General features: G+C 52.5%; 6 protein-coding genes across 6 annotated transcripts; 4 read left to right on the forward strand and 2 right to left on the reverse strand.

Annotated features, from left to right (window-relative positions):
• Positions 1-202: 202 nt before the first annotated feature.
• On the forward strand, positions 203-1,446 carry ASPSYDRAFT_48880 (uncharacterized protein; the record flags this gene model as incomplete). The annotated part of the gene is made up of 1 exon (XM_040847727.1): positions 203-1,446. One exon carries the CDS (start codon positions 206-208, stop codon positions 1,379-1,381), a length of 1,176 nt encoding a protein of 391 aa, XP_040699478.1. The 3' UTR covers positions 1,382-1,446.
• A 3,092-nt stretch (positions 1,447-4,538) lies between these two features.
• Positions 4,539-6,959, reverse strand: ASPSYDRAFT_48882 (alpha-galactosidase D). The gene is made up of 5 exons (XM_040847728.1): positions 6,742-6,959; positions 6,378-6,676; positions 6,261-6,317; positions 5,360-6,149; positions 4,539-5,308 (listed from the first exon to the last, which is right to left on the reverse strand). Exons 1-5 carry the CDS (start codon positions 6,846-6,848, stop codon positions 4,585-4,587), a joined length of 1,977 nt encoding a protein of 658 aa, XP_040699479.1. The 5' UTR covers positions 6,849-6,959; the 3' UTR covers positions 4,539-4,584.
• A 302-nt stretch (positions 6,960-7,261) lies between these two features.
• ASPSYDRAFT_34579 (putative amino acid permease family protein) lies at positions 7,262-8,872 on the reverse strand (the record flags this gene model as incomplete). Its single annotated transcript, XM_040845259.1, has 1 exon — positions 7,262-8,872. The coding sequence occupies one exon, from the start codon at positions 8,870-8,872 to the stop codon at positions 7,262-7,264; it is 1,611 nt and encodes a 536-aa protein (XP_040699480.1).
• Positions 8,873-10,338: 1,466 nt separating this feature from the next.
• On the forward strand, positions 10,339-11,766 carry ASPSYDRAFT_157848 (SNG1 family protein; the record flags this gene model as incomplete). The annotated part of the gene is made up of 3 exons (XM_040842675.1): positions 10,339-10,453; positions 10,512-11,561; positions 11,618-11,766. 3 exons carry the CDS (start codon positions 10,339-10,341, stop codon positions 11,764-11,766), a joined length of 1,314 nt encoding a protein of 437 aa, XP_040699481.1.
• Positions 11,767-12,583: 817 nt separating this feature from the next.
• Positions 12,584-13,063, forward strand: ASPSYDRAFT_60578 (uncharacterized protein; the record flags this gene model as incomplete). The annotated part of the gene is made up of 1 exon (XM_040849871.1): positions 12,584-13,063. The coding sequence occupies one exon, from the start codon at positions 12,584-12,586 to the stop codon at positions 13,061-13,063; it is 480 nt and encodes a 159-aa protein (XP_040699482.1).
• Positions 13,064-13,163: 100 nt separating this feature from the next.
• On the forward strand, positions 13,164-15,350 carry ASPSYDRAFT_1159554 (uncharacterized protein; the record flags this gene model as incomplete). The annotated part of the gene is made up of 6 exons (XM_040840071.1): positions 13,164-13,791; positions 13,870-14,092; positions 14,164-14,452; positions 14,545-14,729; positions 14,865-14,923; positions 14,994-15,350. Exons 1-6 carry the CDS (start codon positions 13,534-13,536, stop codon positions 15,348-15,350), a joined length of 1,371 nt encoding a protein of 456 aa, XP_040699483.1. The 5' UTR covers positions 13,164-13,533.
• Positions 15,351-15,445: the final 95 nt, after the last annotated feature.

The following is a 15,445-nucleotide window of genomic DNA, read 5'->3' on the forward strand; positions in this document are numbered from 1 at the left end:
TACAGAGAAGATGCTTTTCACATTAATCGGACGCTGTTCTTTTCACCGCAATGCTTTCAACAACTTCGGAGTCCCAGGTTCTTGGAGAAATATGACTCGTCTTTTCGAAAATATTGTCACTCACAGATCACTAAATGTTTTCTCCTTGGCCCTCAGTCGCATCCAAGGACCAATCCTTGATGAAGAGGTGGAATATATATTAGACATGCTAGCAAAACGAGCAGATAAAGACACGGTCACTATATTCCTGCAGCACGTTGAATCACCTGGCGCCGTGACTCAGACCCAGACAACTGCTGCTGCTGCTCCGGTAGGTCCGGACGGTGTATTTAGTGTTGCTGGTGGAACTATTGGCTTTGGTGGTGGTCATTGCGAGAAGACTAATCCACTGTGCACGGCCGTCAAATACGGGCATCTTGCTGTGTCGCAGGCTCTGGCCAAGTGGTGTCCTCGCTATCTTAATGAGAGAGGAGCTGGCAACGAGTTCGCGATTGTCAACGCCGTAACTGCCAATCGTCCTGATATCCTGGCCATGCTACTCTCTGCCGGTGCAAGCCCTACTCTTCCTGCGCCCTATTCATTCGGAGGGTTTGCTCCGCCAGAACCAACCCATCCATGCATCCTTGCAGCTGCAAAGGGGTACACAGATATCCTAGGGGTACTGCTAGCCCGCGGCTGCGATGTCGACACTAGGCACAGGAAGTCCGGGATGACATTATTATCATTCGCCGCTTTGAACAGGCAAGCGACCACGGTTCGCTTTCTGCTTGACCATGGAGCCAACATCGAGGCAGTGGACAAGAAGAAGCGCACCGCTCTATCCTACGCTGCGATGCGCGATGCCAGAGCCACTGGTCTACTCCTCGAAGCCGGCGCCGCAGTAGACGTGCTCGACATCGACGGGAAGACCCCATTCTTCCTCGCCATGATAGAGGGAGCCCATGCAGTGGACTCGCGATTATATTATCGCCCTGAATTCGATTTTGACTCGGATGGCCACCTCCCTCTTACTCCTCGAGCGGCCGCTCTGTCCAACACCCGCGCGGGTGTCCAGGCCCGTCTGGGCATATGCCGCGTGCTACTCGAGTACGGCGCCAGTCCATTAGATGGCAATGGCATACCTGGGTACCCGGTTGCCCTGGAGAATAACCTCGGTGAGATACTTCAGCTCTATATTGAAATGGGCATGGTACCGGTGGATGCAATCGATGGGGAGAAACGGACCCTGCTGATTCGCGCAGTGGAGAAGGATTATAAGTCCGTGGCGCGTGTCCTGGTGGCTGCTGGCTGTGATGTCTCTCGTGCAGATGCCAAGGGGCGAACTCCTCTCCAGCTTGCAGACTCGGATGAAATGGTGAAGATTTTATATTCGCGCAGGTAGCCTGGCGTATATTTGTCTGGTCCGGCTTCATATGGAATAAGTGTATACCTATCGTTAATTTATAGACTGATATCAGATAAATCATACATCCTTCCAAGAACCAGTCTTTTTCAATCTCCTGATTGTATGGAATATATCAATATCATTACAAACTTGCTGCCGTGCCTAATTCTAGGTGGCTGAGAGCTGAAGCTTCTGTCGAACAGTATCACCAGTGGGATACGAGAATTAAGTACTAATAGTGTGAATTTGGTAAGCGAAATTTTCTCTTTTTGTGAATCATGTATTCAAGTATGAAGCTGGGATAGAATAACATGCTAGTTAAAACCATTCACAGCAGTAGCTCTGCCTATGTGATTCATTCACTATATACAGGGCTGAATAGTACAAACATTTGCAGGGCCAAATATAAAATGAAGACACTTCATCAGGGAATACACAAAAGTTACAAGCTTCTCAGAACCAACAACTATCATGCCGCTCACCACATCCATGTCTAGATTAACCAGTCTTCCCGCTGAGCTTCTTCTGGACATTACAGAATACTTGTCAGAACAGAGCCTGGAAGCATTTGCAAACTCATCGGTCCGAGCTCTACAAACTGCATTGCATTTGCGAGAAAGGCAGAACAAAAAGATCAACTTGCGGTCTGTCCTTGTGTGGGATACGTCGCTGCAGCTCATATCACTAAACATATCCAACTCACTGGACTACTATGGCATGTCCCTCGCAGAGCTGCAGAAGCACAAGAAGCTAGTTGATGCTTCCCACACAGGGGACGTTAGTACCGTCAGCGCTCTGTTGCAGGACGGTGTATCGCCCAACCCCCCTGGACTCGCACAGGAAGAATGGTTCAGGCCCTTGCAAGCTGCGAGCCATCAAAACCATCGCCAGGTGATTACGCTCCTTCTAGAGTCTGGAGCCGAACTCCCCAGAATCAGTCCCGCAGAGAATTATATTGGTGTGGTTCTCCTTCTCTGTATCGGCAATATGGAATGTGAGACTCTCGCGCTTCTAGCAAGCCACGCACGCGCTGCCGGGATAGAGTGGCCGGGTGTGAAGCTGGCACACTGGACCTGCGATAACGGTTTGAGCGCCTCTCAGATCTCGCTTCTTATCAGTAACGGACTCTGGTCTGACGAATTCGCGGCTTTTATGTGGACTCCGATTGCGTGTCTCATTTCTGGGCCTCTCCTGGGGAACGGTAAACCCGAAGGCTATAAAGTGCTTCGCCTCTTGCTCAGCGATCCCCAGAGAAGAAACAATCCGTGCAGCTTAGAAGGCTATTTTCCGATCCATCAGGCAGTAAGAAGGGGTTATGTGGAAACTGTGCGAATTCTATTGCAGGAATTCGGCGCAGACCCTAATTTTCCTACCCCCAACACTAGGGATACGCCCCTGAAGCTTGCCATTGAGAGAATGAAGAATATCGGCTGCGCAAACGACGTCGACATCGGCTTCGCCATTGTGAAGCTTTTTTTAGCCAGCGGTGCCTCGCCCAAGGATGACTTGGGGACTTTCAAATACGCAGTCGTTCATGACTCTCCGGCAATCATGCTGCTTCTTGACACCTGGGTAGCCAGATTTGGGCTGCACGATAATCCTGAAGAACTGCTCATTGCAGCAGCTGCCCTAGGAGACGTTCCCATGATCCAAAAGCTGTTGCCTCTGTGCGACACCCAGCCTCGTCTCTTTGGGCCTGACTGCAGGGTGCCAGCGCTGGATATGGCAGTCAGGTCCAACCATTATGAAGCAGTTCGAGTGCTTCTCCCCTGCATCTCGCCTGAACTTCTTCGAAGAGCTTACAGCAGCGCGGGTACCCTTACCACGCCCTTGCACTGGGCCATTTATCACAGCTCCGAGGCAGTAGCGAAGCTTCTACTTTCATGCTACACCCCTGAAGAACCATTCGAATATGCTGGTCTCATATGGGCAGCCATTCACAATAAGCCGCTGAGTATCGTGTCGATTATCCTCGACCGTGTTCCTGGCCCAATAACACCCTGTTATATAAACCGTATTCTCGACGCCCCTGCGACAACGGGAGACTACGAACTGCTATTGTTGCTGCTGAAGCACATCGAGTCCCATGAGGTCATATCGGATCCAAAGGAAGGCACTGAATTCATTCACAGGGATAGACTGATACTCCCCTATTACCGTGCTAATCCCTTGATCTCCGCGGTTCGAAGCGGCAATCTGGCCATCGTGCAAGCTCTCGTCAAACACCGGCCTGAGTACGTGACTGAAAAGACCGTAGACGGTATTTCTCCCCTTCTGATGGCCTTTTGGACGGGTCGCGTCGACATTCTGCGTGCCCTATTTGCTGCTGGAGCAGATCCCAACTCTTCCAGCTCTTCACCCCCAGCTATGCTACCGGTAGGGGAAAGAAAAGTGAGTCTAATCTGGGAGGCGGCTCATAAGGGTCACACCCATATCATGGAGCAATTCCTGGCCTCTGGCTGTGACGTTAACAGCAGAAACCCCTACCGTGACGACTGGACGTTACTGTCGTGGGCCTCGCAAGAAGGCGCGGTAGGCTTGGTCCGGGCTCTCCTCGAGCACAAGGCCAACGTCCACGAGAGAGACAACTTGGGTCGTACGGCGCTTTCAGTCGCGGCCATCAATGGCAAAGCCAATGTAGTCCGGATTTTGATCCAGGCGGGTGCGAGCGTCAACGCGGCTGATAATAAAGGCAGGACGCCATTGAATTTGGCCTTGAAACATGGCATCGATAGGTCGAAACAATTGCTTTTCCACGGTTTGGAGCCTACACCCGCGCAGTTGGAAAGGAAGATCGAGGATAAGGTACACGCAGCGCGTGTGCTTTTGGAGAACGGGGCTGATATGAATATGCTGTGCCATCGCAGAGGTCGGCGGTGTCATTCGCTTACGGAAATCAAGCATCTCCCGTTGCTGCAGTTCTATTTAGACCATGGTCTGACTGTTGTAGACGAGGCTGACAGGAGAGGTCGTACATTGGTGCACTACGCTGTTGAGAATGGCAATCACTCCATGGTACGATTCCTTGTATCTGCAGGGTTTGATATCTTCACGGCGGATGGCGAGGGAAAGACGCCTCTTCATTTCGCGTTCGACGATGAGATGGTGAGAATCTTGTATTGGAAAAGGTGACTCGAGTTATCTTTGGAGGTAAATCACCTTAAATCATGTAATGTAGCACATCAACCCTTACAATAAATTTAGTTGTACACGGTAATGCCCACAACGTCCGGCGCAAATCTTGTAAACCCACCCTCACCCCCTTCATTCCCAAGCACAACCTCATTAAGACCAACCTCCCAACCCTCCGTCAAGACCCCCAATCTTGCTGAATCCCACCACCCCAATCCCGGTCCAAAAAGCTCACTATGCCTCCCGCTCAGCGGAACCTCCAGCCTGACTGGCTCGGCATCGTTCACGCGGATTGTTATATTGCGCGAGTTAGACCCCCATTCCCACGCAGAATCGAATGCGACTTCGTTGTTTATGTAGTCGATTTCGATGTATTTGGAGCCCCGGACCATGGACGGGATTTGCGCGCTTGCGCTGCTGTTTGTGCTGAGGTTGGTGATTTTGGATCCGGCGGGGATGCAGAAGTCGTCTGGGCACGTGAAGGTATCTGCAGCGCCGGAGAGAGTGAAGTCTTTGGTGCCTGTGTAGTAGGTCGAGTTGGGGGGTGTGACTTGGATGGAGGAGATTGCGGGAGCATTGTGGATTGTGATGGTATTGTTGGAGCTCGCTGTTAGTGAGATCTGGGTAGTGAAGGATGAGGATCCTGCTGGGAGTAATATCGAGATTGGAGTCTTGCTCGAGCTTGTCGTGATAGTGATGTTGGCGCCTTGAGATGGCTGGGCAAGTGTCACCTTCAGTCCGTAGTTAGGGCTGGATGTGACTCCATAGACGGCCGAAAAGGTTGTCACACCACTAACACGGCTTTGTTAGCATAATTCCAACATTCCTGGATAATCGACTTACCCCTTCGTTGCAGCAAAGATATCACTCGAATACTCCCCAGCAGGCAGCGTCTCACTCAGCTCGACAAGCAGCGTCCCATGCGCCGCCACAACCGCCGTATACTTCGTCTTCACATCCTCAACACTCTCACCAGCCCAAACATTCCTCAACCCACCAGCAAACTGCAGCCCAACATCCGGCAAGTCAAGGGTAATCTCCCTCTCCTCCCCCCTCCAATTAATCACCGCAACAACCGTCCTCCCCCCTTCCAACGGCCCACTCCAAACCTCATACCCCTGGTCACTCCACCTCCTTTTCAACGCCGCACTAACCCCCAGCCCATCCTGATTAAACCCAATAACATCCTCATTCCGCAGGATATCCAACGACCCCTCCCTCATCCCATCCACCTTCGCCCCAATAATCAGCGGCCCCTTCAGAATCCCCCACAGCGAAAAATGCGTCTGCTCCTCGGGGATTGTAAGCACACCCTCGAGCCCTACAAGCAGCATATCTGGATCCGGCCACTGCCCTGGCCCCGCAACATCAGTCTGCGGCACGGCCTGGTTCAGCGTACGGAAGATGGACCGCCAGTGTGGCGTGATGTCGTTTCCGATCCGCCACGAATGTCCGATCTCAGGAGCCCATGCCGCTGGGTAAGAGATGCCCCATTCGCAAACTTGGAAGAGAATGTCTCTTGGTTGTGCTTGCAGGTAGCGGGACATGTTGGCGAAGCGCGGTTGGGGGGAGGTGGAGGGCTTGTAGTTGACGTTTGGATAGTTTGTTGCGGCGTCGGAGTAGCAGTTGTCATCTGTAGTCAATTAATATATATAACACTTTGGTTGACATATAATGCATCAGTATTTTACGGTCGAACGGTATACCGTTTCGATAGAGTTTAAGGGGTAGAGGGGTAAGATACATTTTAGCGAGTCAACCTCCCATTCCGCGAAGGTTCTGGCGTCGATATCCTCATGGTCTAAACATATATCATTAGTATATATCTCTCCGCAGCCCATAAATAGAACATTGGACATACATAAACTGCCCGTATTATTCGGCGGACTCCCACAAAGCAGGATTCCACTATCCTGATAGACACCAAAGAGCAGCCCCATATCATGGAGATACCTCCCCATCGCCGGAAACCCCTCTGGGAACAGGGTCTCATTCCAAGTCAGAGTGCCGTTGGGCAGTCTATCCGCGACAGTCCAGCCGCAGTCGATTGTGACGTAGCGGTATCCAAGATCTGCTAGGCCGGTGTCGACCAGGGCCTTGGCGTTGAGTTTCACGGCTTCTTCGCTTGGGTTGCAGTTGTATTGGTTGTAGGTGTTCCATCTGGAATGGATGTTAGTGCGGTGTTTAATCACTACTCAGGTTTTAGCGAGGAGGTCAAGACGAACCCCATTTGTGGCGTGCGGGCGAGTCCATCCTGTAAACGTAGTTTGATGGATGGGCTACCTAGGGCTGCGGATGCGAGCAGTAACGAGATAAACACTGTCTTGGTCATGGAGACGAGTGCAGTGGGCTGCAAATGGTGCGACACTTCCTATATTTATAGTGAACGAGTGCGGTGTGCCTTTGCCTTCATACAGATTCTGCGGACAATTTATAGATTTACTATGGTGCCACTGCCGGAGAATTGCCTGATGGAGATGCAGATCTCCCATTTGGGCAGCTTGGGATCTCGGCTAATATCAACATCGAGGGTGCGGGGTTTAATATACTATACTGTTGTAGTGCTATTAGCGGCCATGGTCTAGCAGTCACCCTCGGCGCTGTCATTGTTACTGTCCTGGTGTCAATCCTTGTAATGTGGTGACCCCGTCCTGCATGAGATATCTCAGTCAAAGATACTTGCACGGCAGGAGGTAGAGAAATCGTGTCAAATCAAGCAATATTTATATAATCTAATAAACAAGTCTAGGACATTTTCTGCCTCTCCCCCTCCTCTCTTCCTCCCGCTCCCTCCGCCTCCAACCTCCGCGCGAAAAACATCTGCGCAACCGCATCGTCCGTCTCAAGATACGTGCGATGTCCGCGCAAGAACCAGAACCCCAGCGCCACAACAAGCATGACACCAAACACCGCAATGGCGTAGTTCATATCTGCCGGCGCTGGACTTGGCTCGCCGGGGAAAAAGAAGAAGATGGTCGTGATGATACAGTAGATGATACTGATCCAATTAATGAGGGGCCCCCAGCGGCCAAGACTAAAATGGCCGGGTGGGAGCTTATCCCTGCCGACAACCAATAAGGTGGAGATGGGGATCCCGTAGGAGATTGTGAGCGCGATGGTGCTGACGCTGAGGATGGCCTCGAGAACTGTGCTTGCAAAGAGGTAGAGGATGCCTACGAGGGCAATGAGGACGCCCTGCATCCAGAGGGCGCGGACGGGCGCTTTCCAGTACGGGTCGACGAGGGCAAAGTAGGCGCTCCAAGGCAGACCGCCGTCACGGGCGAACCCCCAGGTGAGTCTGGAGGCCGTGGTCAGAATGCTGATGCCCTGGCCAAGGCCGTTGAAGATGAACAAGGAAAGGAGGACGGCGGCGGCTTTCAGGCCGACTGTTTCCAGCATGAGTTCGATGAAGGGGAGGTCTGCATTGACGACGCTGTTGATGTCTTGTACGCAGAAGAGGCAGATGAGCATGAATATAAAGCCGGTAACGGCGCCGAGGAGGACAGCGAGCCAGATGACTCGCGGGGCGTTACGGCGCGGGGACGGCATTTCCTCGACCATGTGGATGACGGCGTCGAAGGCTGTTAGGCCGTAGGCGGCTTGCACGAGACCGGTAAACCAGACGACACCGTCGGGCCAGCCGGTGCGGTTCATCCACTCGCCAAATGCGAAGGAGGCGGGTTGGTATGAGAGACCAGGTTTGATGCCGACGGAGATAAGGAGGGCCAGGGAGAGGATGACGAACAGGCCGGTGAACCAGACGCCGACGAAGTTGTTTATCCATGGGAGCACCTTGTCGGACCGACAGCTGACGACGTTGGCCAAGGTCAACACGAAGACAACGCCGATGTAAACCACAAACTGAAGCCACCTCTTGCCAGCGCCATCCCAATCCGGGTCGAACAGGGTCTTCATGCCGAGCAGAAACTCCGCCATGAAGGCAACCTGGGAGGCCGTCAGGGTCCACCAGCCGAACGTGTTGATCCAGGCGGTCATGTACGACAGAAAGCGGCCAGAGGGCGAGTCCCAAAGCCGGTGCACCCAGTATGCCTGCCCAAGCGCAGTCGGCATACTACTGGTCAGCTCGCCGAGGGAGACGGCGACGCAGATGTTGCACGCGGTGACCAGCACCAGGCCCCAGAGGATGGTGATAGCGCCGCCATTGGTGAGGCCACTGCTGAAATCCTGCGCGAAGGTCGAATAGGTTCCCAGGACGCAAAACGCCAGGGCCAGCATGCTTGGGATGTCGAATTTGCGCGACAGAGCCTGGACGTGGCCCATGGCAGCCAAATCCTGCTCATCTTCGCCTTGGTTCGACCCAGGAGGCTTGACGGGGGCGTCGTCGTCCATGGTCATTGAAGTAAAAATTGATTCAGCTCATTTCTGGAGGCGGGCGAGCGGACTCGATATATAGGACGAGACTCGCTCGCGCAGGGAGCATGTTGGAGAGGCAGAGGATGAATTTGGTGCGGAAATTTTCATTTTGCGGGGAAGACTGCATGCGACGCAAGTGGGTCGTCGTCTACTCTGTATCTCCAGCTTCTCAACTGCTGTCATATCAGGTCGAACGTTAAGCCAGCGATCGTTCCCCTTCAGGCAGGTCCATGCGTGGGAGCTTCCCCAGGCTGTCGCGAATCGTGGACTCTTCTCAAACCGTCCAGTCCAGCCGACGCCGATCGCGCTGTGGGTTCTTCTCCGCATCGTTCTCTTGGTCTTTCCTGATAAGCATTGTCTATCTCCATTACTCCTCTCCTCTCATCTCATCCTCATCCTCATCCTGCCTATCTCAACGGAGCCTCCCGCGCATCCAACCGAGCAGCCTATGACGGCGTCCTACCTCGGCGCCAACCGCCAGTCAGAAACGGACAACTGATGCCGGCCTGAAGCTTCGTGCTGGATATCACGCGGTATGAGCTGTTGGTGCAAAGTCAATTTGCGTGAGGCAACTCGCTTCAGGCACTTATGCTTCGAGGCACTGTAAACTCAATTCAGCCATGATTCCAGGACTTTTGCGATAGTGAATTCTCCATATTACAATGATGTCGACGGATAATCGTCTATCGTGAGGATAATCCAGGATGTTAGTTGCCTATCCTATCCGGCTCTCCCCGTCATGTCCACCTCTAATTCTCTATCGGGAGGTATCTCGACATTCATTCCCTGTCTCTTTCCTATGCTGTGCTGTTTCTTTCTACTTCGGCTTCTTGCCGCCATCGTCACTTGATATGAGTACAAAACTTCTGCTTTGTCTACATTACCCCTAGACCGGGGAGTTTTCGCTGTCAANTAGTATGCTGACTTGGCTATGGTATATCATTGACTGCGGCTGTTTAGATGGTGCATCTCATCCAGATCTGATTGCTTTAGGCACTACAGTGTAGGAGGCAGGATCACAGAGAAATACTCGTGGTGGCAATCCCAACGGATTTATGACTAAGCAGGACGAGGTTGAATGACACAACTGGCGATAAGTGGCTGATAGTCCCTCACTCGAATCGCAGCGACAGTACTTACAGTAGTGTTGGTTACGACAAGAAGTCGAGCAGGATCTCTCAAATAATACAGAGAACTCTACTTTTTGACAAAGCGTTCCTCCTTGCAGAGTAGTTAACTTAACCAGATAACTGACTAAATAAGTTAAGTTAACTAACATAGTTAGTGGTTGGTTGGTTCAGGAGACAGATTGGTCAGCGGCGGTCCATTTCCGCGGATTTAAGCTTCGGATACCGTCCCAAAGCGGTGATAAGTCGGGGTTGCATCATTTTTTTCTCATCTTAAATACTCCTTTCCATCCTCGCTGCTGTGGCAATCGCAAGAGCAACATGGCTGAGACCGAGACTGGTGACAAGCCTGACGAGGCCCCGACGGCAGTGGGCTTTTTCGATCCCCGGCTGAAGGATGTGCGCCGGAAGGCGTTCCTGAAATGGGGGCGCACTGGTATTTAAGCCCAAGCCCCTTGCTTTTGTTGAAGGAAACTCACGCGTCTGTGTAACAGTGCTCCTGCTCTGTGTCTTCATTCTGAGCGTCCTGTCACTCTACTGGGCTGTGCAGTTTCGCTCCGAGGAGAAACTGTCATCCCTGAAAGTGTGGGTGGTCGATTTCGACAACGCCCAGGATGCGCTTGTTGGGCCTGCAGTGACGGATTTGGCAGGACAGCTGGGCGGGGGCCAGAACCTGGGATATACCGTGAAGCCACCGGCCGAGTTCGGTAACGATCCAGTCGCCGTGATCCAGGCCGTCTACGACCAGCACTGCTGGGCTGCGGTTATCGTCTCCCCTGATGCGACCACCCTGCTCCGCGACGCAATCTCAACCGGAAACAGCTCCTATAATCCCAGCGATGTCGCGCAGTTCGTCATCATCACCGCGAGAGACCAGACCACAGTCGAGACCTACATAACCCCAGCCCTCAACTCTTTCGAGCTGCAGCTCCGCGCGCAATTCGGGCCACAATGGGTGCGCAACCTCGCGCAGCAATCTGTCAATCTCGCCCAGGTACCTCAAGCAGTCAATCCGGCAATTGCCTTTAGCACGCTGGACCTGCGTCCCTTCGCGCCCGCTGCCGCAACCCCCTCCGTCACGATCGGCCTGATCTACCTCATCATCATTGCGTTCTTCAACTTCCCCTTCCTCATGCCCGTGCACGCCATGTTCGTGAAAGGCCCACACACGGTGAAAATCCCACAGTGGATCATCTGGCGAATCCTCAGCTCTATAGTGGCCTACTTCTTCCTCTCCCTCTTCTACTCCTTCGTCTCGCTCGCCTTTCAGATTCCATTCTCCAACGACCCGGCCCCGGACACCGTCTCGGCCGCCAATCCCAACGCCTACGGAGATGCCTCATTTGTGGTATTTTGGATGCTCAACTGGGTGGGAATGGCCGCGCTGGGTTTCCCATGTGAGAACATGGCCATGATTCTCGGGTTCCCGTACAGTTCAATGTTCCTTATCTTCTGGGTCATTACGAATGTCAGCTCCGGGTTTTACGCGCTGGATCTGGCGCCGGGATTCTTTAAGTGGGGGTATGCGTGGCCGTTACATAGGAGTAAGTCTAATTTATCGTGACCTCCATTTTCGTATACATAGCTGACGGTTTATTAGTTGTCAATGCACTGCGCACGATCCTGTTCGGGACGCACTCGAAGATCGGACTCGACTTCGGCGTCCTTTTTGCGTGGGTCGGGGTGTCGCTCGTGCTGTTCCCGTTCGCGTCGTTTATTATGCGGTGGAAGATGAAGAAGGGGCTGTAAAGCTGAAAGGCGGGGAAGCCAAATAATAATTCACAAAATATAGAGTATATAGAGACAGAGACCAGACGATGTTATAATGATTAAACTAAATGAAATATGAACAGCAAACTTAAATAAGCTTTCTCTGCAGATAGCCACATTCCTCTGAAGTATATATGTCCAGTTTCCACACCCGACATTCTGGTTCAGCACCGGAGATTCCCAGCAGAAGCTCGCGATCCACGAGCCATAACTTCGACGCGACACTGTTTTGAGTGGGATGGCATTCTGGTGTCTGGTATTCCGGTGGGTATTGTACGAAGGGATATAGTGTTTACTTTTTACCGCAGAGCAAGCATATTCGGCGGAGGTTGGGAATAGCAGAACGTATTAATCATTACTGACGGCTTCCTGGCGTGGCCTCTGACATGTTCTCGTGTCTTCTGCCGGTGGATACCAACAAGTAACAACTGTATGGAACTGTAACTGGCGGTGGATCTGCCTCCAAGGGATCAGATCATCAGGCAGACGCAAGGACGAACCAAAACATTGGGCCGCCTGCTGATTTTGAGATGTTGGCTCGCTGAGCCTTCTCATTGGCCTGAATTACCAACACTATCAAACCATTGGCCCTCGCCTGCTGCCAAGCGTCTTGTCTCAGATAAATATAGTCCGCGGAGCTGGCCTTGAGACACTGCCAGCTTTAAAAGCTCTGTTTCTCCGTGTGTTCTTTTCCGTCTCATCATCTCATCATCTGCTTGTTGCATCGCATCCATCGCATCCATCGCATCGCGTCTTTCGTTCCCTTGTCCCTCCATCTACACTCGTTTACTACAAAATGTCTGCCACAACTTCCTCCTCCGCTGCAGCCACCTGCACCGGCAACGCCTGGATCCTCCCTGTCCAGGACATCGCCTGCGGTCTGATCACCACCTCCGACAAATACTCCGACATCATGGACAAGTGCTGCAAAGACGCCAAGGTCGAGAGCTACAACGACGGCTGCGGCCTCTACTGTCTCGCCCAGGGCCAGTCCGGCAGAGACCTGCTCGACTGCATCAGCGACGAGGACGCAAAGGACGGCGATTTCTTCTGCGGCGGCGGAAACCTCACCCACACTGCCTCTGCGGCTTTGCCTAGCCAGACGGCCAGCAACGACGACGACAACGACGCCGACAGTGATGCCGACAGTGACAACAGCAGCGGGGATTCTGACGACAAGGACAACGCCGCCGTGCGCGCGCCGGCCGTGAACAAGGCTGGCCTGGGTGTGTTGGCGATGCTCTTCTGCACTGCTTTGCTTGGCTATGCTGCCTGATCTCCGAGATCTCCGAGATCTCCGCCAGCGTATCGGCTTTAGATGGATTTGCGGGACATATTCGATCATGATCTGTTTATAATTTGTTAGTATCTTTTTTTATTGGTGTACTATACTTCTCGGTTTTCACAGAGCCTGCGATACTTTGATTTTTCCAAAGACCGTGATTAAGATTGGTCAAGCAAAGTACAGAGCAGACTGCATGTGCCGGTGGCCCGGTGTGGCATGCTCTACTTAGTTCGGTTTAATTGTTGCACCGTGGAATGTGAAGGTGCCACAGCTCCCTTTTTTTTTTCACCTCCTTTTTCTCCTTTTCCTACCTGGCGATGCTCTTTTGGCCCTGTGATGGCGACATCGTCTGCGTGACCTAGTTGAGGCCGTCCTTGCGTCGCTGGCATCCATCTACATCATCGGCTATATATGGCCTTCTAAGTATCTAAACTACAACAGTAATACTGCCAATAGCAATAATGTCTTCAACAAAGCTAGATCCCCTCCCCCTTACCAATAATGCCAACCTGCTCGAGCGCTCCCTCTCCTGGATCGGCGCCACCGGCCTCGCATTCACAATCACAAACTCATGGATGAGCTACACCGCAACCTTCGGCACCGCACTCATCAACGGCGGCGGTATCACGGTTCTTTTCTCGGTATTGATTGCCGGCTTCGCGCAGTGGATTGTCCTGCTCGGTGTGTGCGAGATGGTCTCTGCAATTCCTTCTTCTGGCGTATATACCACCCACCCACCTGCTTCACCCTGAAACTCATGGGGGGAAGGGCGGTTGAAAAGTGTTTAATTGAACTAGGGCTGCTACCATTTCACGTACTTCCTCGCGCCGAAGAAAACCCGCGCCTTCGCTTCCTTCACCGTGGGCATCATCAACCTTCTCGGCTTCTGGATTGGGGGGGTTGCCGGTGCGATATACACAATTACATCCATCTTCGGGATCATCGCAGTCTGGGTTGACGGGTTCCATCCGACCCAATGGCAGGTTTATCTTGCATATGTGGCTCTGGTCTTGCTTTCTCGTAAGTCTCGACCACCAGACCAGATAGCCAGCCCTAATTCCGATACTAACTAAGTAATGGATATGATATAGTCATCCCAATCTTCACAATCCCGCCCTCCAAAACCAAATACCAAACAACCGCATCCCTAGCCCTCTCTCTCCTCCTGCTAACCCTCCTCGTCGCCGTGCTCACATCCCTAGCCCGGACCCAGTACCAAAAGGCCAACCTATCCCTCCACCAGAACCGAAGCGGGTACCCCGACGCACCCGCATGGCTCCTCAGTATCAGCGTGGGGATGTTCTCCTTCTCACCAGCGGGAACAGTGGTGCATCTATCCGAGGAGGTGGACGGGGCTGGGCGAGGGATTCCTGTTGCCATGTATGTATGGCCCCCAAACATTAAATTACCTAAACTCCTGCAATTGAGTTTTGGAGCTATTACTGTGAATAGATCAACTAATTTAGTATTAGAAATACGACCATGGCTTTGGGTCTACTGACCACGGTCCCCTTTGCGGTTGTTCTCGGCCTGGGTATGCAGGATGTGCAGGCCGTGCAGGACGCCTGGATACCCAGTCTGCAGGCGTTTTATCAGGCGACGGGGAGTAGGTCTGTTGCGACGGGGTTGCAGGCGTGTCTGGTGCTGCTTTATTTCGGTATGTCTGTGTAGTTTCCGTTTCCTGGTTTACTGTGCTATGCATAAATGGTGCAAGTAGGATGGTCTGATACGAGAGAGAACAAAGGCATTACTGGTGCGGAGGCTAATGCTAATAATGACGTTGGTTGTTTAGTTACGATATGTACGCAGTGGGTATCTGTGAGTCGGAATGCATGGGCTCTAGCTCGAGATGTAAGTGATTCCCCTATATACATCTATGAAATGAGTGCCCGGTCTTAACCAGATGCATTGGAACTGAAAGAACGCCCTCCCCTTCTCCGCCTACTTCGCCCAGATCTCACCAACGCACAACATGCCCGTCCGCACAACGCTCCTCTCGGCATCCTTCTTTATTGTCTTCGGCCTGCTCTACATCGCAAGCAGCACGGCCTTTAACTCCTTCGTCAATATGGCCGCGCTTCTTGTCAATATCGCGTACACCGTGCCGCAGGGGATACTGGCCTGTCGGAGACGACACAGACTGTCTTCCACTCGGGCGTTCAATCTCAGGATGGCCGGGTACGTCGTGAATGTGTTTTCGGTGTGCTGGCTTGTATTGGTGGGAGTGCTGTTTTGTTTCCCTGTAAGGGTTCCGACGAGTGGTGGGGGGATGAATTAGTATGTACATCTTTTCTGTTCGTTTTGGTTGTTTGTCTATATTTACTGCAGGTGGCGTGTCGGTCGTGTCATTCATTTCACTTCGTTGCTCCGCGT

Source organism: Aspergillus sydowii, assembly GCF_001890705.1.
Source record: "Aspergillus sydowii CBS 593.65 unplaced genomic scaffold ASPSYscaffold_11, whole genome shotgun sequence".
Lineage (NCBI taxonomy): Eukaryota > Fungi > Ascomycota > Eurotiomycetes > Eurotiales > Aspergillaceae > Aspergillus > Aspergillus sydowii.

Bases quoted from the DNA above. Each gene is read 5' to 3' on its own strand.
- ASPSYDRAFT_48882 (XM_040847728.1), bottom strand. From the start codon at position 6,848: ATGACCAAGACAGTGTTTATCTCGTTACTGCTCGCATCCGCAGCCCTA. The intron at 6,677-6,741 runs GTTCGTCTTGAC...CATCCATTCCAG, and splicing joins GCCCGCACGCCACAAATGGG to ATGGAACACCTACAACCAAT. The intron at 6,318-6,377 runs GTATGTCCAATG...ATATATGTTTAG, and splicing joins GAATAATACGGGCAGTTTAT to ACCATGAGGATATCGACGCC.